This window comes from Triticum dicoccoides, chromosome 7B (genome assembly GCF_002162155.2).
Source record: "Triticum dicoccoides isolate Atlit2015 ecotype Zavitan chromosome 7B, WEW_v2.0, whole genome shotgun sequence".
NCBI classification, from domain to species: domain Eukaryota; kingdom Viridiplantae; phylum Streptophyta; class Magnoliopsida; order Poales; family Poaceae; genus Triticum; species Triticum dicoccoides.
The window spans coordinates 731793100-731820069 of NC_041393.1; the positions used below are offsets into that span (position 1 = coordinate 731793100).

Consider the following 26970-nt stretch of genomic DNA (forward strand, 5'->3'; position numbering starts at 1 on the left):
ATTCTTCGCACGTGTGCATGACTGATTTGGAATGATTCCAAAGATAGCAACATTGACTTTCTCGAATCCACGGCGGCAACTTGCATCAGATGCACATGAATTAAAGGAAGTCACTACCTTCATCCAAACATATGCTTCATGAGCTAGCATGAACAAATGCTTTCAAAAGTTTCCAACACTAGCTTAATGTTCAGCAAAATTATGGAGAAGACAAGGATGTTGTCAATGGGCTCAACAACAATTCATCTAGGTTTCCTTTTAAAAGGAATTCCATAGTTAAGTGAACACGATGATAGCATTGGTCAGACCCAAAGGATATAATGGTGTATGCTCGAGGGATCAACCACGAGTAAGACAACATTACGAACATCGTTGGTTCCGACTTGATTTGACGATAGCCCACACTCAAATCAAAGGATTGATAAGACAATAGGTCCAGCAACTGATCACAAGGACCAATCGATGAAGATATCATCTTTCTTCAACACACACTACACAAGAATATCCCTTTGGAACGAACTAAGTCAGGCAAGCTTTTATCTTCCAACCCTCCAAGTTGTCGTTTAGCTTAACCAACTAGCTCAGGGATATCTAACACCGATTCTTGGAGAGAAGGTGGTTCACAAGAAACCAACTTGATCACGAACTCAACATAGCGGTCAGGTGACAACCCGGTAACACCTCCAAGAAGATATTTGGAAAGTCACGAACCACCGGTATGTTACTAAGCTCGAGAACAATCTCGCTTTTGAGGGCAAGACGATATGATCAAATGAGTGAGGACTTGACAAGATCCTAACTCATCAATCGAAGGGTGCACCGAAATAAGAACTAGATATCACGATCAGTCTTAGGGTGACGATTCAATAATCAATACGCTAAGAATGAGGTTATCGTCCATTTAACTACCAAGCAACAGAGTTGCTAGCAGTATTGATTTCACACGCCACGATTCACTTGTCGGCATTCTGGTTACAATAACACAGGAACCGAGGAATGAACAATGATGGCAAGAAGTATCACTGTACCAAGAGTTCATAGGATGGTGTGCAATTCCTATAACAATCCCGATATAAAGATGGTAATACTTCAGGGTAGAACAGAATCAAAAGCTGGATTGGCATTTGATCTGTGGAATACAACTACTTTGACCCAATCCTAGATATGGAAGAGGTACTGGAGTTTGTTTCTCCTAGTCATTCCGGAATAGAATGGCTTGACAGACCACAAGAGTCATAGGCATCGATGAACGAACGCACGCATACTCTTGACTATCAATTGATAGACGAGGGTCAGAATGCAACTAAAGAGAACAACTCAAAGGAACATATAACTTTCTGAGTTGTGGATGCATAGATTAGTATGTCGAACCAAGTTCAACATATTTCTTCCGGATAACCCATGCAGAAAGGTAGAACTGGCAGAGTCACGATTTATGAATGGAGAACTCCTCAAGAGTACTCTAATTGTGATTTTTTTTGATCCAATAAACATCTGCCATAAGTAGTTCATGGTATTTGGAAGAAGAAGATACCACGGACTTCAAGGACTATCGCAAAGGTTACTAATATCCTAAAGGCACTAGCAATTACTATCAACATGAAGTAGGTAGAGTGAATCTCGGGTTCAGAACCCAGGAGTAGAATACCTACTACTAAGTAGTATCACGGGATGCTTCCGAGAATAAAGGCCAGAATCTTCACACTAGGACACAAATCATGGCTAGACCACTAGATGATCCCCTAAGCACTTAGGGTCATAATAATAATTCCAACATATATGTCGAGGCAATAATTACCTCAACACACCGATTAGTGTGGTTAATCTGGCCCATGGGAACATCGGAAACAGAAGGAAGGGATTTGCAAATGCATCGGACTATTTAGAAACCTGGGATGACTCGGACAGCATAACGGCTATAATTGCTCAAAAAGATTTGAGACAATCACAAAAATGGTGGCATAACCACTCAGAAGCACAATATCAAGGTTCCGAGATCAACAATTAACATACGGAAGTAGTAGGAACTGAACTGAGACTTAAATCCAACAATCTTATAAGTCTACTGATTAGTAACACGTGATCCTAATAGAAAGAAGAGATAGCCTAGTTCTTAATCCCCGTAGAAGAGAAGATGATGACTCAGATCAGAGGGCCATGAGGTATAAGGAGTAAAAAGAGCCTTACGTTCCATCCCACAATCAATTCCCTTATATAACTAAAGAATTTCTAGACTCAACTTCGACCAGTTTGGCTTGGTAATCCTACAGGCAGTCAAGCTCTGATACCAACGCTGTCAGGACCCCGACTCGATGTCACATCGATCTAGCCTGTAGCACCTCATATCACTTTGCGGCCTCACGCACGGTATCCCCACGGGTGTCGCCTTACCTTTGCCCGGGACCGTTTGCGCCTTTTGGCTCACGTATATGATAGTGTCGCTAGCATCCATATGATAAGGAGCCCGGGCTGACATGACTAGTCGTAAACCCAAAGTGGCACAGACTTACAGGGACAGGCATCCATGACCCAGCATCGAACGTGTCGGTCATCAGCGAGTGAATCCAGGCTGTAGCACTGGGCTAGCAGGACTCCGGTGAACCGGGCTGTAGCGGGCTAACAGGACTCCGGTAATCACCGCGTGACATTTCCCCGAAGGGACAGACACAGGAACGAAGAAGGACACATGCCGGCCAGCCTAAGTGTTCCGGAGCAGTAGCAAGCTACCATGGCTCGGTGGAAACACTAGGAGACATTTCCCGGTAAGAGGGGCTACCAAGGATAAACAACTAGGTTGTCAGATCCCACACATACCAAGCATTTCAATAACATACACACAATATGCTCGATATGTGCAAATACAACATGGCATCACAACATGACTCTACAATTCAAGTATTTTAATCAATAGGCTCCGAGGAGCGAGATATTACAAACATGGGTCTCATGACCCAACATTCAGAGCATACAAATCAAGCACAAGCGGAAACTATCATGTCTGAGTACAGACCACTATAAATGAAAAAGGCTGAGAAGCCTGACTATCTGCCAGATACTGCCGAGGGCACAAGATCGTAGCTGAGGTAACAAGCTAAACGTCGAAGTCCACGCGAAACTACTAGCGAGACTGAAATCTCTCTGCAAAAACATAGAATAGGCAAACGTGAGTACAAATGTACCCAGCAAGACTTACATCAGAACTATCTACATATGCATCATTATCAACAAAGGGATGGTGGGGTTTAACTGCAGCAAGCCAGCTTTGACTCGGTGGCTATCCTAAACTACGACTGCAAGCGACTCTTTTGAGGTGGCGCACACGAGTCCACATATTCACCATATCAATACACCACTATGGATCCGCTCCCGTCTCCCTACGAGAACGCCATCCATAGCACTCACGCTTATCTTGCGCATTTTAAAGTATCCACTTTCACTTGTCTATGAACTGATATAAGCAACCCAGAAGTCCTTTTCCGCGGACACGGCTATTCGAATAGATGATGTTAACCCTGCAGGGGTGTACTTCTTCATACATGTTTCCACCACTTAGCGTCTGCACACGGCATGTGCTCGGCAGACTTCAAGCGAAAGCCGACGTGGGTGTAGACCACGACCTACCTAAACACTCAAGTCTCTAGTCCAGGTTTATCGCCTATTCGGGTTCCATCCATGAGGAGATCCGGCCGGAGTTTCGCTCACAGCCCCAAACGATGTGAACAGGGTTCCCGAGATACCAAACGGGCATCCGGTACACCGTGCCACGTACCTACCGCATCACAGCCCACCCCTACGGTCAGCGCTGTCCACGGCCTCCAGTAAGCTACAAACACCAGAAACTACTTGCAACTCCTGGACAGAGGACTAGGGTGAATAAGAAGTCGAGCGGGGTCATATTTCAGGGCCCAATGTATGGTAGTAGCTGAATCATGGATCACAAACACAGAACTCAGTTCCTGAGGACGGCTTCAATGAGACAACCCACCATGTACTCCTACATGGCCTCTATACCAACACTGTCAGGACCCCGACTCGATGTCACATCGATCTAGCCGGTAACACCTCATATCACTTTGCGGCCTCACGCACGGTATCCCCACGGGTGTCGCCTTACCTTTGCCCGGGACCGTTTGCGCCTTTTGGCTCACGTATATGATAGTGTCGCTAGCATCCATATGATAAGGAGCCCGGGCTGACATGACTAGTCGTAAACCCAAAGTGGCACAGACTTACAGGGACAGGCATCCATGACCCAGCTTCGAACGTGTCGGTCATCAGCAAGTGGGTCCGGGCTGTAGCACTGGGCTAGCAGGACTCCGGTAAACCGGGCTGTAGCGGGCTAACAGGACTCCGGTACTCAATGCGTGATATTTCCCCGAAGGGACAGACACAGGAACGAAGAAGGACACATGCCGGCCAGCCTAAGTGTTCCAGAGCAGTAGCAAGCTACCATGGCTCAGCGGTAACACTAGGAGACATTTCCCGGTAAGAGAGGCTACTAAAGATAAACAACTAGATAGTCAGATCCCACACATACCAAGCATTTCAATCATACACACAATATGCTCGATATGTGCAAATACAACGAAGCATCACAACATGACTCTACGACACAAGTACTTATTCAATAGGCTCCGAGGAGCGAGATATTACAAACAGGGGTCTCATGACCCAACAATCAGAGCATACAAATCAAAGCACATGCGGAAGCTTAACATGTCTGAGTACAGACAACTATAAATGAAAAAGGCTGAGAAGCCTGACTATCTACCAGATACTGCCGAGGGCACAAGATCGTAGCTGAGGTAACAAGCTAAACGTCGAAGTCCACGTGGAACTACTAGTGAGACCGAAGTCTCTCTGCAAAAACATAAAATAGGCAAACGTGAGTACAAATGTACCCAGCAAGACTTACATCAGAACTAACTACATATGCATCATTATCAACAAAGGGGATGGTGGGGTTTAACTGCAGCAAGCCAGCTTTGACTCGGTGGCTATCCTAAACTACGACTGCAAGCAACTCTTTTGAGGTGGCGCACACGAGTCCACATATTCACCATATCAATACACCACTATGGATCCGCTCCCGTCTCCCTACGAGAACGCCATCCATAGCACTCACGCTTATCTTGCGTATTTTAGAGTATCCACTTTCACTTGTCTATGAACTGATATAAGCAACCCAGAAGTCCTTCACCGCGGACACGGCTATTCGAATAGATGATGTTAACCCTGCAGGGGTGTACTTCTTCATACATGTTTCCACCACTTAGCGTCTGCACACGACATGTGCTCGGCAGACTTCAAGCGAAAGCCGACGTGGGTGTAGACCACGACCTACCTAAACACTCAAGTCTCTAGTCCAGGTTTATCGCCTATTCGGGTTCCATCCATGAGGAGATCCGGCCGGAGTTTCGCTCACAGCCCCAAACGATGTGAACAGGGTTCCGTGACACCAAACGGGCGCCCGGTATACCCGGCCACGTGCCTACCGCATCACAGCCCACCCCTACGGTCAGCGCTGTCCACGGCCTCCAGCATACTACAAACACCAGAAACTACTTGCAACTCCTGGACAGAGGACAAGGGCGAATAAGAAGTCGAGCGGGGTCATATTTCAGGGCCCAATGTATGGTAGTAGCTGAATCATGGATCACCAACACAGGACTCAGTTCCTAAGGACGGTTTCAATGAGACAACCCACCATGTACTCCTACATGGCCTCTCACCGCTACCTTTACCAAATCGTGTTCACACACTTAGCTCACACACAGTAGGACATGTTCACACACCTCTAATTCATCCCCGATGAATCAGACCTGACTCAACTCTAAGCAGTAGCAGGCATGACAAACAAACGTGAATGAGTAGGCACAACAAGGCTCAAACAACTCCTACTCATGCTAGTGGGTTTCATCTATTTACTGTGGCAATGACAGGTCATGCAGAGGATAAAGGGGTTCAACTACCGCAGCATGTAACAGTTGAATCGGTGTTGTCCTAATGCAGTAAAAGAGAGCAGGAGCGAGAGAGTGGGATTGTATCGGAATGAACAAGGGGGTTTTGCTTGCCTGGCACTTCTGAAGATAACATTGAGTCTTCATCAGTGTCAACGATCACATCATCGGTATCACGCCTATCGAGAGGGGATAAATACCGGCAACATAGAAGGGAGCACAATCAATGCAATGCACAATATGATGCATGATCATGACATGGCAAAAATGAATGTGTTTTGAGCTAATGCAACTAAAACCAGATTAAATGAAGTTGGTTTGAATCCAAGATTCAAATTCAAACTCCATATGTGATTATTTAAATGCCATTTATTTGTTTTGTCCAAAACAGAGGACAAACATTGTTCAAACATGCATGAAAATGGTACAGATGGATTCCTTGAATTTTTCTGATAATTTTTCATATATAATTTATTTAATTTGGAGTTACGGTTAATTTTCTATGAATTTTGGAAGTTTTAGGCATTTTTCTGGAATTTCAGAATTAAATTAAATCCAGAAAGCATTACTGCGTCAGCATGACGTTGGCATGACGTCAGCAAGTCAACAGGGGCCGGCTCGGGTCAAACCTGACGTGTGGGGTCCACACGTCAGTGACACAGGGGCTAATCCCGCGTTGACCCGGGCTTTGACCCACTACGGGGCCCACTGTCAGTGGCTGTGGGGGGGTGTTTAGGCGTCATTAGTGCTAATTAGGCGTGCCACGTCGGCAGTCGCCGGAGTGTCGCCGGCGACGACCACGGCCGACAACGGAGGTGCACCGTGCGCTCGCTACGGAGCACCATTTGACGTGCGGTTTGCTCCTACGGGTTCCTGGAAGGAAGGCGCATCTAAAGAGGTAAGTGACAGCAGCTGGGGTGGCCGGAGCTGCCGGCGGCGAGCTCCTTTGCGGCTGCCGGAGTTCGGGCAATCTCGGGGTCGGGGTTAGGGAGCACGGCAGGAGGAGCTGGGGCGTGCTACGGACTCCTGAGATCACGGTGAGCACGACAGTGGCCTCGGATACGAGCTGGGGTGGCTGTGACCACGACCACGCCATGGCCGGCGGCGAGAGATTCTCGGGCAAAGTGGTGGGGCTAGCTAGAGAGGGAGGTGGGGCACGGGAAGAGGGGGAATCAGCACAGGAGCTCACAGCGGGTGCAGTGGTGGCCTCGGCGAGCTCGGGGAGGCACCGGAGCCGACGAATTTGACGAAGACGGCCGGCGGGTCCGAGGTAGAAGACGACGTCGATGGCGGCGATGCGGCACGTCCGGGGCCTCGTGGCTCGTTGAGGAGGTAGAGGGAGGACCCGCGGAGCTTCCTGGGGCGTCGGTGAGGCTAGGGGTGGCCGGTGGCCATGGGTACGGCGACGATGGCGGCGAGCTCCGCTCGGTGGTGTGCGCGGGAGGGAAGCAGAGGAGGGAACGGGGTCCAGGGGAAGAGAGGGAGGGCTGGACGGCTCCGGGCGGCTGCGTGGCGTCTCCACGCATGGATAGGCTCGAAGGGGGAGGCCTCCAGCGGAAGCAGGAGGTGGCCGGCGCTCTTCGGGCGCGCGCCACGCCTCGCCTCTGCCTTCTGGCAGAGGAAGAAGAGGACAAGGGGGGGAAGGTGGGCTGGGCCGCGCTGGTGGGGGAGCTGGGCCGGCTGGTGGCTGCACGGGTGAGGCCAGGTAGGCTCTGTTATTTTTATTTTTTTTCCAATTATTTCAGTTTTCTATTTTGCAGGTTTGTTTTGAATTTGGTTTTGAAACCAATTCAATTTATTTTGCTTCTGACAATTCTTTTAGGAGCTAAAAGAATTAAAACAATGCTCCACAAAATATTTCAGAATTATTGGACCTATATTTATTTAATAGTAGATATAAATCCAATTCAAATAATTATTGATTTAATTCAAATGCCCAAATTAAATGTTTCTGAGACACCAAAAATATTGGTTTGGATTTTTACCTCTTGCCAATATTTCCAGAGGATAACAGGAACATTTTCTTGGACACATTTGAGAAGATTTAATTGTTGGTTATTTTTAGAGGTTTCTGAGGCTTTTGAAAATTCCTCAATTCAAATTTAAGAGGAAATAAACATGATGCAACACATGACTAGCTAGCTCAGAGCATACCAGAACTAGGGATATGACAGATACATCATTGTTCATTTACAAGAAGTCACATACTATCATTTTTGTGCTTATTTATGTCGATGATATTATTGTTACAAGTTCCTCTGATAAGGCAATCACAGCTTTGTTGCAAGATTTGCATTCAGATTTTGCGCTTAAGGATCTGGGAGATCTTCACTTTTTCCTTGGCATTGAGGTGAAGCGGAACAGTGATGGTGGTCTTCACCTCTCTCAGGAAAAGTATGCCACTGATCTTTTGACCAAGGCTGGGATGAGAGATTGTAAACCATCTCCAACTCCCCTTTCTAGTGCAGAAAGATTATCACTTGCCGAGGGTGTACTCTTGGATCAAGTTGATGGCACCAAGTACAGAAGTTTGGTTGGAGCACTTCAGTACTTAACACTTACACGACCTGACATTTCTTGCAGTCAATAAAGTATGTCGGTTTCTGCATGCACCAACCTCAGCTCATTGGACTGCTGCTAAGCGGATTCTACGATATGTGAAGAGTACCTTGAGTGTTGGACTTACTTTCAGCAAGTCCTCCTCTACTCTTGTTAGTGCTTTTTCTGATTCTGACTGGGCAGGTTGCTTGGATGACAGACGGTCCACTGGTGGGTTTGCAGTTTTCTTTGGACCTAATCTTATCTCTTGGTGTGCCAAGAAGCAAGCAACAGTGTCACGATCTAGTACTAAGGCAGAATACAAAGCACTAGCCAATGCAACAGCTGAGATCATCTGGGTTAAGGCCATGTTGAAAGAACTTGGAATACATGCTCAAACACCATGTCTTTGGTGTGATAATCTTGGTGCCACATATCTTTCTGCTAATCCCGTATTTCATGCAAGGACAAAGCACATTGAAATCGATTATCATTTTGTGAGAGAAAGAGTTGCAAGCAAGGAGTTGGACATTAGATTTATTCCTTCAAAAGATCAAGTTGTAGATGGGTTCACAAAAGCTTTGGCTACAAGACAGTTTGAAGAGTTTAAACGTAATCTCAACTTGAGAAGTTCAGATTAAGGGGGCGTGTTAGACATGTCACGTATGTGTATTGGAGATATTGTTAGGAGGTTAGGTTAGAGATCTCATTTATCTTCTTATCTCCTTATCTCTCTAAACCTCCCTGTAATCTCCTCTGATCGGTTAAGCCTCGAGCTACCGCACATTGTATCGACCACGCTATCAATATATATCACGCGGGTATCCTGTATGGAGATTGAGACGCTTCTATCATTCTCCACACTGCCCAACAGTTTTTGCAGGCTTGCAGGGAGCGTCTTCAGGTCAGGGCAGTAGCTAATGCCAAGATATTTGAGAAATAAGTATACTGGCCCATCCAGTAGGGATGACAACGTAAGGCATCCAAAAAGCTCTAGGTGCTTCAGCCATGAGAGTTCTACCGAGCGGGATTCCAGAGATGTCAACCCACTGCAGCGACGAATTACTAGCTCCTTGAGGGACGGATGGAGATGGAGGACCCCCGTTAAGCCATAACACATATTTAGTGTTAGTTCTTCTAAATGCTCTAGCACTGCTCCGGGCGATGACGATGACACCTCGGGCATACTAGATGACCTTTGATGAATGGACAATGCTGACTGTCCTTGCTGCAGCCTCCTGCCGAATGGGGACTCAACCATTTCACAATAATCAATTTCCATTCCCCTGAGAGATGGAGGTACGTTGAAGACCTCAACCAACCTGTGGCATGCCTTTATCACCAGAGACTCTAGACTTGGCAGGAGTTGACTCGTTTCTGATGATGTTTGTTAGAAGGGAGAGAAGGATTGGTGTAATAGTTTGTTGTATTGCTTGAGCCTCGTGGGCATATATATAGGAGTACAATTATCTACTTGGAGTACAAGACAAGCCAGAACAAATCCTAGTCTATCTCGTCTTTCCTAATAAACATTATACTCAACATCCCCCCGCAGTCACAATGGTAGCGACGCAGACGGTGAGACTGGAGAAGAATCCAAAGGCAAGCCGACGGACACCCCCCCACAGTCATAACGGTCGACGCATCGCGGAGTCGTGGCTGGAGTGGAAACCAACGAGGTTGCTCAAGCAGGCGGTAGCCCTTTGTGCCGTTTGTCGATGTAGCCGAGAGCGTGCGTGGTGGAGCCGTGGTCGAGGTAGCCGTGCGAAGAATGCCGTGGTCGATGTCGAGTCGGGGTGGCCGGTGTCGAGGAAGTCGTCATGGAGCCGCGGGCGCAAGGGGGCACCGAGTTAGTCGTGGGCGCAGTGGTGTCGAAGTAGTTGTGCGCCAGGACGGAGATGATGTTGACGACGCGTCGCGCCGGGGTTGCCAACCCTGGGGACACATCGTAGACGAAGGCACGCGTCGGTGTTGCCAGCACCGGGCATGCGTAGACGGACGAAGACGAAGTTGACGAAGCGCCGCACCAGGCTTGCCGGGCCCGGGGACACGTCGTGGACGAAGGCACGCGGCGGTGTTGCCAGCACCGGGCATGCGTAGACAGGGACCTGCACGAGCTGTACGCCATGTCGAAGAAGTCGGAGAGGCCAGCAGAGAAGGACTCGACGACGGTTGCGGCGCCAATCGGCACGGGGCCAATGTCGCCCGCGGTTATCGGAGTAGATGAAGCGGTCGGGGTAGATGACGACGACGCTGGCGACGGGCTGGTGTTGGACGACGACGAAGGAGGTGGACGGGCAGCTGCGGCGGCTACGGGGGTAGCGGTGGCGGCTAGAAAATAAGAGCGGCGGCAGCGGCCTGACGGCGGCGGCTAGGTTAGGAGCGCGGCGGCGGTGCTCGAAGTAGGCGAAGAACCCGACAGCGTGACGAAGACCGGCGCGGACGGTGGCGTTTGGCGCGGCGCATGCCACAGGAAGTCGATGCGCGGGGACGGCGGTGGACCGCGGGCCGCGGCGCTACGACCCGAAGGGGCGACGCAGCGGCGGCGGGCAGGTCGGGGTGACGACGGAAGACCTCGGGACGGTCGCAGGGACCGCGGGCCGCGATGCTACAGCCCGAAGGGGCGGCACAGCGGCGGAGCGCGGGGTGGTGTAACCGCGTGGGTGGCCTCGAGACGGCGGCGTGGACCGCGTGCCACGCTCGCTACGGCCCGACGGGGCGACGCAGCGGCGGCGCGAGGGTCAGTGCAGCCACGGGGACGGCCTGGAGCAGACAGCCTTGGGGCGGCGGTAGACCGCGGGCCGCGGCACTACGGCCGAAGGGGCGACGCAGCGGTGACGCGGGGCGGTGCAGCCGGGAGAAGAACCACGGGGCGGCGGCGCTGCGGCCCGACGGGGCGACGCAGCAGCAGCCCGTTGCTCGATCAGCGGAGGGGTGCGCTGAACTCGGAGACGATCTTCACGGGACCTATGGAGGCGCGCGTTACCGACGGGCCAGGTCGGTCGCGTGGCGTAGATGAGGCGGATCGCGGCGGCGAGCGGGTGATCAAGCCGATCGCGCGCGAGGTCGGGGACGCCGCTCGGCGGAGGCGTGGTGGCGGCGGAGTCTGAGATGAAGCCGGCGGCGGCGGGCGGCAGGGCGGCTATGATTGGCCGCCGCATGGCGCGAGGCTGCCGGGTCGGGGTGTTGCAGGAGTCCCGGTCAGAGCAGGGCGGTGACGGCCGGCGTAGATCGACGGGCGGGCCGGCGCGCGGACGACGGCCTTGACGGCTGCCTGTCACGCGAGGCCGCCGGGTCGGTGAAGTAGCCGGCCGGTTGCGCCGATGTCAGAGTAGAGGCGCGAGGTGTCGACGGCGGCGGTGGGCGACGCAAACCGATCAAGAAAAGATCGGAAAACCAAAAAGTAGACGCCGATCAGAACGACCGGCGAGAGAGAAAAACACGGATCAAAGGATCGGGAAAAAGACTCTCTAGGGCAGCCGGCCAACACGGCCGGCGGACGAACCCTAGGTACGGGCGGCGCGGCCCCCGGCGGCGGTCATGGAGGCTGACCGCCCCGGGGGCGGCGCGCAAGTGCGGAAGCGGCGGCGGCTAGGGTTTAGGATCGACTTGCGATAGATACCATGTTAGAAGGGAGATAAGGATTGGTGGAATAGTTTGTTGTATTGCTTGAGCCTCGTGGGCATATATATATAGGAGTACAATTATCTACTTGGAGTACAAGACAAGCCAGAACAAATCCTAGTCTATCTCGTCTTTCCTAGTAAACACTATACTCAACAATGTTGATGGCTCGGTAGAATCTGGTGCATATCCAGTCAGATTATCGCATCGCCAAATCCGAAGCTTCCTCAAGGATACCAATCCTTGGAACTCTTTTTCTAGCCAGTGGATGAGTGCATCACAGAAATTAATTGACAAATCTTGAAGGTGTACAGAACATGCACATAGCTCTGTTATACTTGGCTTAATGCTCTCTAACACCAAAACTGTCAGGGGTATATCATCATCATTCAATTTTTCCTTGACATCCAACACTTCCCTCAGTCCATACTGAGCCTCCGGGGTGGCTCTGTATTCAGTGCTCCGCAATCCCAGATTGGTCAATGAAGTCATATGTCTACATAACCACCGGAACAACTATACCTCACTTCCGTTCACGTTTAATACACTGAGCTTTGATGATTCAGCTGTGATTCTCAACTCTGGACAACGTCGGATAAAAGCATTCTGGAGCTCAGGGAAGGACGGGCGTCCTGGCAATGCTGTCAACTTTGTACAGCCCATAATACGTAACTTCTCAAGCCGATGAAAGATTATTATGTCTTCACTATGCATCTCATCATTATCTATTTCCCCCCATCTCTCCAAACAGTCAAGATTTTCTAGCATGAGCTCCTTCAAATTTTGCAACATAGTCATCCATGTTGGAAAGGTTGTTCCTCCATAGGACGAACCGGGACCAACGGCCCACGTGGCCCGGCCGGCCCCGGGGACTCACGAACCGGGTCCAATGCCCCCATGGGTCTCGGTTCTGGACCGAACCGGGACTAATAGGCTGACCCGGCTTGGACCTTTGCCCCCTTTCCTACTAGTGAGTATTACTATGTAGATACAAGTGCTGCCGTATAGCATCACTGTCCGCGTAAGGGGGAAATGATTAGTGTGCAGCAATAATGCGAACCAACTTAACAAACAATACTACGAAAGAGACGACATGAATAATATAACTATATTGTTTGTACTTGTGCTAATGAGGCAAGTTGGGCAGTTGGCTACCTACTATAAGATGACCATTTTTCCTGTTCAATGCAGACCCTAATATTTCTCAATGCCGGTATACTACCAAAGTGCAATGTGATGCTTACAGCTTACCAACTTAATAAAAAATAGACTAAAAAAACTTAATAAAAAATACTGAGAAAGGGACGGCGTGAGTAATATTGTTCATACTTGCGTGAATGAGGCCAGCCGGTACCTGTAAGATAACCATTTCCCCTTGTCATTACAAACGCTAATAATGCCAGAAGACAGGACTCCATGTATGACCAAATACACGCATTCAACACTTGATTCCAATACAATTATATATTGTTCATACATGTGCCAATGGGGCCAGCCGGCCACCTATAAGATAACCATCCCCCCCTATTCATTACAAATGCTAATGCCAGAAGACAAGACACACCATGTATGGCCAAACGCAGGGCCGTCTCCAGAAATCAGAGGCTCCGGTGCGAAATGTGAATGTGCCCTAAAATCTGGTAGCTAAAGCATACTCTCATTTTATTCCGCAAAAAAGGCATACTCTCGGTTAAATTATAATTAATTTATATATGTATTATTTCGTACAATATTTGAAAATATATTATACGAACTATTTTCCCCAAATACTTTCACCCAATGAGCAATGAACATATATTAAAACTTTGTTATTAACAGGAGAACCGATTCATATGTTATAATCATTTTTAGCCAATAAAGTATTTGATATGAAAATAACCTAAACAATTCTGCTTTGGCTGGGCGCACCTGATGGATGGACATTGACTGGTCGGTGATGCGTTAATTAAATCGGCCGATCAATCAGGCCTTAACCTTGGCAATCAGCCAGCGGCTGCCTTCGTTTTGCTTGGCGGTATTGGCGCCCTGGTTAGCCCTGATTTCTGGTCGAATTCATGGCACAAATTCTGCACCATGGCCCCTGCCCTCTTGGTCCTTGCGAATTGCGATGGCAGCAAGCAGATGTGATCTAGATGGGGAGCTCCGGAAGACCGGAAACGACGACCTGATTGATCGGGAGCAGGCCATGATGGGGAGAGAGTTTTGGAGAGGCACGGTCAAACTAGGATGGCAAGCCCAAAACTATGGAAACAAATAAAACAGGCTATCAGAAATTAGACCCAAAATTGGGGGCCCCTGAAACTTGAGGGCCCTGTGCGGTCGCACTGCTCGCACATGGCCCTGGACGGCCCTGTCCCAAACGCACTCATTCAACACTTGATTCCAACACAAGTATATATTGTTCATACTTGTGCGAATGAGGCCAGCCACCTACCTGTAAGATAACCATTCCCCCCCTATTCGTTACAAACGTTAATGCCAGAAGACAAGACTCCATGTATGGCCAAACACACTCATTCAACAGTTGATTCCAGCACAAATAATGGAATGCTGAGAGCACTACAAAGTAGCAAAAAAAGTGATTTTCATATGGGGAATGGACATTCATTTATTTCAGATCTCTCATTATGCAATGCAATGCAAATGAGCAGTATGTGGGACTAAAAGGTTACGGTGTATCGATGTCTTGCTCAGGATGCTGGCCGCTCCGTATAGAACTTGGCTGGTTAATTTTTTAGTACAACAAATTGTATTAACTTCGCTCTGGGTCCAAAATATTACTCACTTGCTCTCAACTCCAATAATTACTCATTGAGCCTTTCATAGAGGGCGTGTATCTATTTATTGTTGATGCAAATGACACCGACAAGGTTGAAGTATGGGCCAATATATTAATTATTCTTGAAGATGATGAATGGGATCTTATTCAAGAGTCCCAAGGACGGAGAGTAATCTAATGTAGTTGTTTCCTGATCTAGTCACTTTTTTATAATTTCCGGAATTAACCTTTCTGCAAATACTAATAGTATTTTCAAGTCAGGTTAACAATGACGATGTCCGGATTTCGAGTGTAATATGCACACGATGGTTGGATCTGAAAGATTTGCCGTTGAAAGTCAAGACTAAGTATCTGATTCAGCTTGTTGCAAAAATATTTATCCTCTATTTTTTTCAATTTCTACCTTTTTTGTTCAGTGTCATACATGACTAGGTGGTGGTGCATTACCACCACATTCTTTTACTTCAAAATACTGTGAACTACATGGGTAGTTTAATTTAAAGGATTCATACACATTATCACTTTCTGCAGATCAGAGATACTTTGAGCACCAATGTAATCATGGTGTCTGCATTCGGCTAGCGTAGGAGGAGCAGCACGTCAACCTCCGTCTCCTAGACACGCACCGGCTGGCGGAGGGCCAGATCTACGGCGAGTTTGTGCGCGAGGAGGCCGTGGTGGCCTTGGTGGTGGAGAACCCAAACTACGTCCACAGGAGCAGCAGGTGCTCTGCGAGGCCACGCGTAATGCTCGTGTGGTGGTCTCGGATGCACCACCAACTGACCCCCGTTGGCGCCGCTTCGACCATGAGACCGGTCCGTCCACGTACATCATGGACCTCACATCTACCTGCGGCGACCAGCGTGTGGGCTCCAATAAGGAGTAGGGCATGGGAGACGGCAGAGCCTCGCGTCTCATTTGGGCCCGTCCATGTCCTATGTCTATTGTTCCTCGCCGGCTGCCACAGATTCAGTCCTCGAGGCTCATGGCCATCAGACATGGACATAGAAGGGAACAACAGGGGCATGGAGGCTGGAAGTTTTCTAGGGCTCACGGACGCCGACGAAGATTTATGAAATATAAGTCACACGCTTTGATTTAGTTGAAATATGACAAAAATGTAATGTATAATTCATGTGTATATCTAACTATAAAGTGACAAGTCAGCATACCGCAACAAACACATTTCATTAATAAAATGCCTAAAATATACAAAATAATAAAACGTACAAAGTTTAAACCATTTTTCATACTGTACCATAAAAATGAAACATTAAAATCTAAAAAACGTTACACAGAACCAAAATACCTATATATTTTACTTATGGCGGGCCCTAGAAGACCGCCGTGGGTATGGTGGGCCATATTAATAGTCATATTAGCAGACAGTCAGCTCACCGCTGTTTCTCTAACAACCAGTGGCGGCATGCTTGATCACCCGCTGCTAGTAATTTTAGCCCATGGTTAATCTGGGCGCAGACTGCCAATGACTGGTACTCCCTCGGTACGAAAATACTCGTAGGGGAATGGATGTATCTAGATGTATTTTAGTTCTAGATATATTTATTTTTATGCATTTCTCCGACAAGTATTTTCGGATGAAGGAAGTAGCTGATAACGTAATTCCGGGACACGTTTGAACCCGTCACTGATATTTGGTTAGATTATCAGTGACTGGTCACTCAGCTTGCCCATTGATTTGACCTTTTATAAGCAGTTTCCTAGTAATGTCCCAAAGCCAAGATTAGTCAGCAACCACAAACCAGAGCGTCATGCGAATGAAGAAGACCCACCCTGACGCCACCACGGTGGCCACCGATGGCAAGAAGGGGGAGGAGCAGGTAGAAAGAGGACGTTGACGCCCGGGTCACTTGTTAAGCGATGCGGGGAAGCGAATAATTTCCCAGGAGTTGCGAGTTATTCTCTGTCAGTTATTTTTCAGTTTCACGGCCACTTGGAAATGACCAAAAGGGTTTTAAAGGCATCTTCAACGGTGACCCTTAAATCTTTTGTAACCATTTGGACCGTGCTGTCCGGACCGAGGAAGCCATCCAAGACGGTTATGTATCGGTCCGTGGAGCGGATCGGATGTGATTTCTCCCGCAAGACGGAGATAAACGTGGGGAGGATTGCTGGAGTCCGGACAGCTGTCACGCCTGCTTCTGACCGTCATGGCCCACCGAAACCCCCTCCCTTGCCCACGCGTGTTCCTGTTCGGCGCCTGCTGCACGCATTCATGCTACTATAGAGCACGCCGCTCCACATTGAAGGCGGCTCAAGGCGGACGCGTCTTCTCACTGCCTCCGCCATTGAAGCAGCGCGCCGGCCGAGGGCGCCGCCCGCTGCAAATCTACTCCGGCCACACGCCCGTTCAGGAGCGGGGTGGCATTAAACGCAACGCTGACCGAGCTCCTCCCGTCTGCCCTCTATTTAAACGAGGCTAGACGTCAGGCAAGAGTCGCACCACTCCGCCACTCCACATCTCCTTCTTCTACCAATTTCTACACTGTTTTGATGGCATCTGACGAGTAGGAAGAGAAGTTCTCCGGCATATAAGCAGGCTGGGTGGCCCGCCGAGCCCGGCAGACACGGCTCGCTGCTCCACCTCCCTCGCATAGCCTGACGGAGCTAGTTGCCGCCCCAAGCCAGCACGTGGTTCAGCAACTCGCCGCTCCAAGCTAGCTCGCGGAGGAGCGGCGAGTTGCTCCAGGCCAGTATGGCGAGGAGCATGGCGGCACGGGCATCAACGCCGCCGCGTCATACCGCGCCTCTAGTGCTTGCAACCGCATCATTCGTCATCGACGCCCGCGTAGCCGCGCCATGCAGGCAGAAAAAGAAGTTGGGTGCGCAGAGATCGACGAGTCGATGGCCAACGCGTTCGTGTCCACTGACAACACTGAGGAAAAGTAGAACACAGGAGGCCGTCGCTGCTTGGGTCCCAGGAGGGCCACCGCCGACGCATCCCCGACTTGTACAGCCGGTGAGGGCCACCGCCGACGCGTCCCCGACTTGTACAGCCGGTGACCCGCCCGGTTTCTGCTTTATCTTAGACCATCCTGGGCATCCATGGAAGCACCCTTCCCCTCTGGCTGAAGCACCCTCTTCGCCACTCTGATGAGCAGCACGGCCGGACATAGGGAAGATACGGGGAAAGAATATGCCTCCGGAACTCCAGGCAGTCCGGTTAGCGGGCTGCCGAACATGGGGAAGACGAAGGGATCCGCCTCGGCAGCCGTATCGTGGGAGTGGAGCTCCGCGCGACCGTACGTGCACATAGTTTTAACTTTTTAGTTAAAATATCTCCAAATGTAACCGTTCTCGTCAGATTTATATGAAATCCGCCAGAGTTTGCATGAATTTCATCCGGTTTGTTGAAAGGTTGTTTGAAATGTATGTGGCTAGCGTTGGATGGCTGCCTCCCGCATCTGTGTGCGCGGACTGATTCTCTCTGTCCATAAAAAGATGCGGGAGGAAATTTACGGGTCGTTGTTGGAGATGCCCTGAAAGGGATGGTGAAAAAGAAGATTAATTTCAAAAAAGCACACAACGGATCGGCCTAGCTGAGCTACTTAACCAAGCGTCTCACGGTCACGAGTGCATAAACTAACGACTAGCTAGACTACAAAAGAAAAAACACTCACAATTACTAGTACTCATTTCCCCTCTCCCAGGCGCAGAAGCAACGACTAGTAGCAAAGCAACGTGAGTTTCCTTCCCATTTCCCCTCTCCCAGGCGCAGAAGTCCGCATTGACCTTGACTCCACTCTCCGCTCTCCTTCATCTTCCCTCTCGGAGGCCCCAAACCAAATCCCCATCAGATTTTCGGATCTCCTCTCCTCAATCCCCGCCCTCCCGTCCTACCATACCACCGCCCAATCCACCTCCGGTTGCAGATCCATCGCTCGCTGTGCGCCAGCGCCGCCGCGCTTACTCGCAGCACACAAGCGAGAAACGAGAGATCAAGATCAAGATGTCAGAAATCGTCAACAACCTCCTCGCCAAGCTCACCGACCTTCTGGGCGACGAGTGCCAGAAGCTCAAAGGGGTGGAGCATCATGTGCGGTTCCTCGAGGAGGAGCTCAGCACCATGAAAGCCTTCCTGGAGGAGCTGGGGCTGAGGGATGAACTAGATCCCTTGACCAAGGACTGGCGGGACCATGTCAGGGACATGGCTTACGACATGGAAGATTGCCTCGATGACTTCCTTCTCAATCTTGGAAGTGCCAGTGAAAACGCTGGTTTTATCGAGCGGACCACTCAACTTGTCAAGACCCTGTGGGCGCGTCACCAGTTTACTAGCCAGATTCAGGAGCTCAAGGATCGTGCCATAGAGGCGAATCATCGACGCAAAAGGTACAAGCTTGATGATAGCAGTAGCTCTAGCTCTACCCTTGTGCTCGTCGATCCTCGGGTGTCGGCACTCTACAGAGAGGCGGCCTCCCTTGTGGGTATTGATGGTCCAAGGGAAGAGCTTGTCAGTTGGCTAGCAGATAGAGAGGAAAAACTCAAGGTGGTGTCGGTTGTGGGATTCGGAGGTCTTGGTAAAACTACACTTGCCAAACAGGTGTATGATAAGATCGGCGAACAATTCAACTGTAAGGCATTTGTGTCGGTTTCCCAAAGACCCGACATGGCAGCGCTCTTGATTGGGCTACAATCTAAGCTTGGGGGAAACACTTGTGGCACTCACGAGGTGCAAGATATCGTCAGTGAGCTTCAAGAGTATCTCAGAGACAAGAGGTACTTATTTATTTCAAATAGTCACTCATGGAATTGCATGGTATAGCTAGTGGATGATCTAACTCTGAGATTCAATTGATGCTCATCTTTTGACTGACACTTTAGAGAGGAGATTGTGGCATGATTTAACATTTTTTTAAGCAGTAGTTAAAGAGGCTTCTTTTGAGCATAGGACAAATCATATTTTAGCTTTTGTCCAAGAAAAAATTGAGCTCATAAAAAGGATAATTAAGACCAAAGTTGTAGGACAAAGATAACTTACCTTGTTTCCATGTACCTCATAAAAGAATTGATGGTGGATATAGAAACATGCCACTTTAGATAAATGGGTGATATAGTCCATTTTGTGTGTTAGAGACACTCTGCCTCATTATAATCTATTTTATATGGGTACCCTTGCGCATTTTAGTCTACGTAACCTTTTTGTTTCAATCTTATAACCCGTTTGGTTGTACGTCATTTCTTATCTTTTATCCATCCTTATTGCTTCCATAGTCCATAAGCCTCCACATTCGCCTAGAAAGTAACCCTTGCTCCTGGAGCACTGGCATGACATTTGGAGTCAGAATGGAGGCAGGCAGGCCCTGCCGGCGGCACATACTTGCAGTGCCAGTAGGGGTGATACCGTTAGATCAGGATGGCTTGACCTTTGTTTGTCATGTCGCTCCTGAAGGAGATGGAGAGTGTATGGCCATCGTCGTACTCTTTTGAATAAGATGAAAAAAGTCTAGGTATTCGGTTGGAAACACAGTACATAGAAATACAATAATATACATGAATTTTGTGTTAACCTTTAAACTAATTAAAATGTAGGGATTCAAAAATATCGGATGAATTTTTCTTTGTTTTCCTATTGGTTCACCAACAAATTATTTAATCCAATAATGTGCTGGTTGTCTTGCACACATTTGATATTAATGGTATGCATTTCAATGGACACCCTTATGATGTTGATTTTGTAACTAAGGAAATAAAGTATGTCACAAGATGCTTGCGTCAAAATTTGAACTTGCACTTTTTTAATTCAAAATATCGGCCGGTAAGCCGATAAATCGGCCGATTTATCTTATTTGGGTCAGACCGATAGGATTAGTGAATACCACTGGTATTTACCGGTCCGACCGATATATCGGTTATTAATAAATATGTGGGACCCAATTGATTTAGCTCCCAATTTTTTATTTTGGTTGAGTTTTTGTAGTCTTGATGCCTATAGTTTGTGTATATGGCTAAAAAAGATGGCTATTTCCAGTACATCCCAGGTCGTTTAAGAGGAATACAGATGACATGGTTTACGCGTTTGTGATGTTGATTGATCCTGATGATACGAAAACATGAGATTTTTTAAATCCTTGCCGATAAATAGTTAACCGATAAAAGTGAAAAATTGGCCGATAAGCTGATTTATCTCTTATCTTGGGTCGACCGATAAGTTAATGAGAAGCGATGTCCCAAACGTTGTTTAAAATACATCTTCTATGTATTTTGGCAGAGGGTGAAATGATTTTGTAACGTAATAGTTCAGATCTAAATTAAATGCAATGCATTGTAATTGAGTTTTAACTTTTAACACGTGAATGTAATTTTAGTATTACTTAGGGTTGTATGCCATATGAATCTCCTGATTTAGTCTAAGAAATGGCAGATTTACTATAATCAAGTTTTTTGTATTGTTTTTGTTCATCCTCTTTGAAGGCATTCAATGGTTTCATGTACAATCTATAAGTACATACTAACCTATTCAAACCACGACAGGTACTTTATTGTAGTCGATGACTTGTGGGATCGACAAAGATGGGATATCATTAGTTGTGCTTTTCCAGATAGTGGCAATGGGAGTAGAATAATAGTAACTACACGAGTGGAAGATGTGCCTCGACAGGCATGTCACAATCGCCAGCAGTGCATTTACAAAATGAAGCCTCTCAACGACCAAGACTCAAAAAGGTTATTCTTTAGTAGAGTGTTTGCGCCTCAGTATGCCGATTCATCCCAATCACCACCGGACTCGCGGGCTATGCCTACGGCCCAGGGCCGTCGGCATAGGTCCATTGCCGTCGGCACAGATCTATGCCTACGGCTGCCGTCGGCATATCCCCGTCGGCGTAGATCACGTCAGCGTAGATGTGTCAGACCGTCGGCGTAGTATAGCCGTCGGCATAGGAGCATATGCCGACGGCCGTGGGATAGCCGTCGGCATAGTTTAGCCGTCGGCGTTGTTTTCCGTCTGACGGCAACGGACGGCGCCGTCAACAGCGCTGGCGATTCAGGGGACGACACGTGCCGCAGGTATGCCGACGGCTTGGCCGTCGGAATAGATGGAAATGTATGCCGACGGCCTAGCCGTCAGCATACATGCGCCACGTGTCGTCCCCCGGCTTCTCCTGGCGGCAGGGCTATGCCTACGGCAAAGCCGTCTGCATAGTTTTTCATATATGCCTACGGCTTTGCTGTAGGCATAGATGTGCCACGTGGCAAGCCCTGGTAACTCCTGGGCGTATATATGCCGACGGCTTTGCCGTAGGCATAGTTTTTTTTGTTTTTTTTTATTTTCCCTGTTTTCTTTTTTCCAATTCATTTGACAGCATTTCAAAACAGAACAATATGAAATTATGCAGAAATATGACAATTCATCATGTGAACATACTCAAGTTCATCTAAACATACTCAAGTTCACCATCATCATCTAAACATACTGAAGTTCATCACATCATCTAAAGATCATCACCGATGGAAGTTCATGAACATAAAAGTAGTGCAAGACATGAAACATGATAAAAGTAGGAATATGAAAGGCATGGCACGATGGCCACATGCACGGAATCATCAAGCAAGAGCACCCCCGCCAAAACCACCACCTCCGCCAAAACCACCACCACCACCTCCGCCAAAACCACCATCGCGACCACCACCACTCTGCCAGATCGGAGTGACTGGGGTCGACGGAGCAGGAGTCGAGCCACCGGTCCCCTACATGTTTCAGAAAAGATTCTAACGGTAAATATGATATGATAGTGTTTCATGAATGAGAACTAGTTTGCTAGTAGTTAGGCAAATGTACTAACCGGACCATCACTGCCTAGTGCCACCCATTCATCGAACGTGGGCACGTGTGGGGGTTCTCCCGCAGGTGGTGGTGGGGGTCCCATTTGTGGTGGATCCGTGCGGTTAGTCCAAGACGCCAACATAGCCTGAATGTTAGTTAAACAAGCAAACTAGAAGATCAGAAGGAATGAAAGTGCAAAAATTTAGGTTGGTTTTAAGAGGGCAAAACTAACCGTCATCATCTGACGGTTGTAATCATCGTTTGCCTTCACTCGTTTCAAGTACTCCCGCACCTCGAGATTCCTATGCTCGACAAACTCCTTATATGCCTACATAATTTAGATTGTTTCTAAGTGAGCAATGCTGAAAATAAACTGAGAATGCAAGATAGAAAAAGATAAAGAGGAAGTACTTACAGCATGCTGGCGGGCTAAGGGAGTCTGTGAACGCCCCGTACTCTCTAACTGGCTCGGGTTGCTAGCCCGAAGCCGTGTGTACGAGATCGAAGGAGTGATCAAGCCATCGAAACACGGATACCGGCCATTCTTCTTCCCCTGGATGGCCACCACCGCCGTGTCGTCGATCTGAGGCTGGGCGACCTCAGCAACAGGAACATCCAGATGCAACTCCTGATAGTGATGAATGTAAGACCCTAGGTGCTCCTCGGTCTTGCCGTAGTACTGGCTCTCGCCCTCCTTGCGATGACTCCGCTCGCGGGCCAGCTTCCACGACTCCATGTCTGAGAGCGGCCTCTTCAACTTGTCCTCCTACAACGTCAAATAGAAGTCAGCCATACATAAGAACATGACGTAAAGAAGAACAAAAATGCATCATGCACATAGATATACCTTCATGGCCTTGAAGCCCCAGTGGTTCCTGTTTCCTTGGCCGTGTGTCCCGTCGTCTCCACGGCTAGCCCGGGCCTTGATGCGCTTGGCAGCAAACTCTGCATCTGCGCCGAGCCACCTATCCACCAAACTCGCCCATCCGTCATGCCTTCCATAGCACCAACGAGGAACAACCTATGCAAATTTTGGAAGCATGACATGTGAGCACGAAACATATAGTTGACTGCTTGAAACAATGAAAAGTTAGTAATAGTTACCATCATGAACTGCTCCTTGCTCAAGGTAAGTCGTAGCTTCTGCGCTTGAGTTTTGGCCATCTTTTGTTGCAGGTAGTAGTGGTAGTACTGCGAGACGGCAACCCAGCGCACCTCGTACCGCAACTGACGAGCTTTCTTCTTCGCAGCCGCAGGCAAGACCACGTCGGCTCTGGCCTTGTGCTCGTCAAGAACTCTATAGAGTTGCTGCAATCATGCAAAAACCAGAAGCAAACAAGGCATGAGTTGAGTGATTCAATGATAAACTATGAACGAAACTGAAGACAAGTGATTCAGAAGAGAACTTACCCAAAATTTGGTGATCACGGCCTTAGCGGTCGTCCCGTACTCCGCGTTGCTGCAAGCCTCGTAGTACACCTTGAACACAACTTCCCAACCCTTTAGGTACTCTTTCTGGCATGGGTAAGGCAGATAATATACTTGTGTGGCCTGGGTAGCGGCGATAAAGAGATCAGCTCCGGCATAGACGGTTGATGGTTTAACTTCAACTAAACCAACAGAAGGCGTATGTCTCAGACCCTTTTCGGGGTCGAACCATCGGCATTTGAACACAGTGAGACTTAGGTGTTCGCGGCCACGTTTGAATGTAAGCTCGTATATTTTTCCTACCCTTCCGTAGTAATCTACTTCATTATCTCCTTCAATGAAGACTCCGGTATTTATGGTTTTGGGATCAGGCCGACTGTTCTGGTGCTCCTCTGTATGGAAGCGATACCCATTCACATCATACTTTTCGCATGTCATGACGACAGGATCAAAACCCATGGAAACCCATCTCAATTCTTCATCCATTGATTCGGTCGGATCATTTCCCTATAAGTTTAATTGAAATTATAGGGTGCATGAGCCCATCACCTGTATGGATTAGACGACATACCATATACGGGCCAACAGCTGTATGGATTAGACGACATACCATATGGATTGAACCCATCACCTGTTATAGCAATTCTGACATTCCCAGCCTCGGCTGCTTCCTCCGGGTACTCTATATCGAATGACTTCCATGCTTCACCTCCTGATGGATGTACAATTTTTTTTGGATTGTACCTTTTCCCTTCCTTGTGCCACTTCATCATTTTGGCAGACTCCTCGGTGATGAAAAGGCGCTGCAGTCTTTTTATAAAATCAAGATACCGAAGAACCTTCACATGGATTTTTAGCTGCTGCTTCTGACCATGCTTATCGACCACCTCAATATACCGAGAGGAACCGCACTTCCTACAGTACTTGTCATCCGTATACTCATGCCTAAACAAAAGGCAATTCTTTGGACAAACATGTATTTTCTCATAGTCCATCGAGAGCGCCTTCATGATTTTCTTCGTACCGTACATGGTTTTCGGCAGTTCATGGCCCTCAGGCAGGCTATTAGCCCATACTCCCAGAAATGCTTCGAAGCAACCTCGGCTACAGCCGTACTCAGCCTTGACTGCCATCAGTTGCGAGATGGCATCCAGCACAGACAGCTTGGCACCCTCATAGAGAGGTTTCTTTGCGAGGCCAAGATTTCCAGGAAGGCCTTTGCGGTTTCCTCCGGCTCCTCCGGTTCATTCGCTGAATGTGACGGAGGTGTCGGTTGTGCAGCAAAGACATCATGTAGCATGTCTCTAACCCCATCGTCCTCATAACCAGCGACGCGTTGTCGTATCACATCCTCTCTACCACGGTCCCGCTGGGCAAAGTTTATCGGCATATTAAAGTTGGGCATAAATCCATGCGTGCGAAGGTGCTTAGTCATCTCACTCTTATCTCTGCGGATACGCCTCTTACATCTGGCACACGGGCATTCTGGCACCATCCTCATTGGACTACGGAATATCTCTTTCAAAAACACATCCGTTTTCTTGATCCACTCTGTTGTTACTTGATTCCGACGGAAAAACCCACTATACATCCACTGATTATCTGCCATCTCTGCTTTATTGGAAGCCACACAACAAAATTAAGGATTCATTTACATTACTCACATCAATATTTTATTTTTTACAAGGTTGACGAGAAACGACATTTAATCCACCTACATCTCTAATAGGTAAAGATGGGTCCTAATCCCACCCGAGAATGTGTAGATTGAGTACGTTGTCCATGCTCTACCCCATTCCGAGACAAAATTTCGGCAGCACCTCCCCGCTGTTCTCCAAATACACGTCTCGGCAAAATGCCGAGAGAATGTGCATCCGGAGAACAACAGGGAGGCGCCGCCTAAATCCTGTCTCGGAACGGGGTAGAGCATGAACAACGTACCCAATCTACACATCCTCGGGCTATCCGTGGAAAGCGCTGGACAATCCGAAAGAGCTGCGGTGATAAATATGCAATTGAATGCATATTTATCGATGCAACCCTTTCGGACGGGAGACCTAGGTTACGCGACTTGATGTGAAAATTTAATCTAGTGACATGAAAAAAAGTGGACGAGGTCATGGAATTGTTGCTCACCCTCCGATGTAGTCGATCAAAGGAGACGGACGATCGTGGACCAACACCTCCAACGTCGACAATCACTCCACGAAGATGGAACACCACAAATCCTGTTAATTACACCGAGTGAAAAAAATTTAGGTCATCACCTCACATTAAGCATTGATACTTTTAACTATGAAAAAAAAATCATGTTTCGTCAAGTGTCAAATTTTGTCCTTCAATTTTTTTGCAACATCATCATGATTAAATAACCACTGATCATATCATAATTTTGCAGCACATCTCACATAGCTACTTAACATTAAGCACTGACACTTAAAACTATGAAAAAAAATCTTATTTTGTCAAGTGTCAAATTTTGTCCGGTTCAATTTTTTTGACAAGATCATCATGATAAAAATAATCACTCATCTTATACCAATTTGAGAGCACATCTCAAATGACAAGATCATCATGATAAAAATAATGCAAACTAACAATCTAACATCATAACATCCAACATTCAACTATATATCAACCTAACAACCTAACATCTAACATCTAACCTAACAATCTAACATCCAACATCTATCCATGCATTCATTCATCCATCCAACAGTAGAAAAAAATGGAAAAAAATGAAAAAAAAAATGTAGCTCACCGAGAGGGGCGTGGCAGGAGGCGAGGCGGTGGAGGGGATGGTGAGGCAGGGGCGGTCGGGGACGGGAGGGACGGGGCCGGACGGAGCCGCGGCC

General features: G+C 48.1%; 1 protein-coding gene across 1 annotated transcript in view; it reads left to right on the plus strand.

Moving 5' to 3' along the window:
* Positions 1–18871: 18871 nt before the first annotated feature.
* The window catches only part of LOC119339581 (disease resistance protein RGA5-like), a 15895-nt gene continuing 7796 nt past the window's right edge, over positions 18872–26970 (plus strand). The window contains exon 1 of the mRNA XM_037611583.1: positions 18872–19655. Coding sequence (XP_037467480.1) covers positions 18872–19655 — 784 coding nt within the window. The remainder of the gene's footprint in view (positions 19656–26970) is intronic.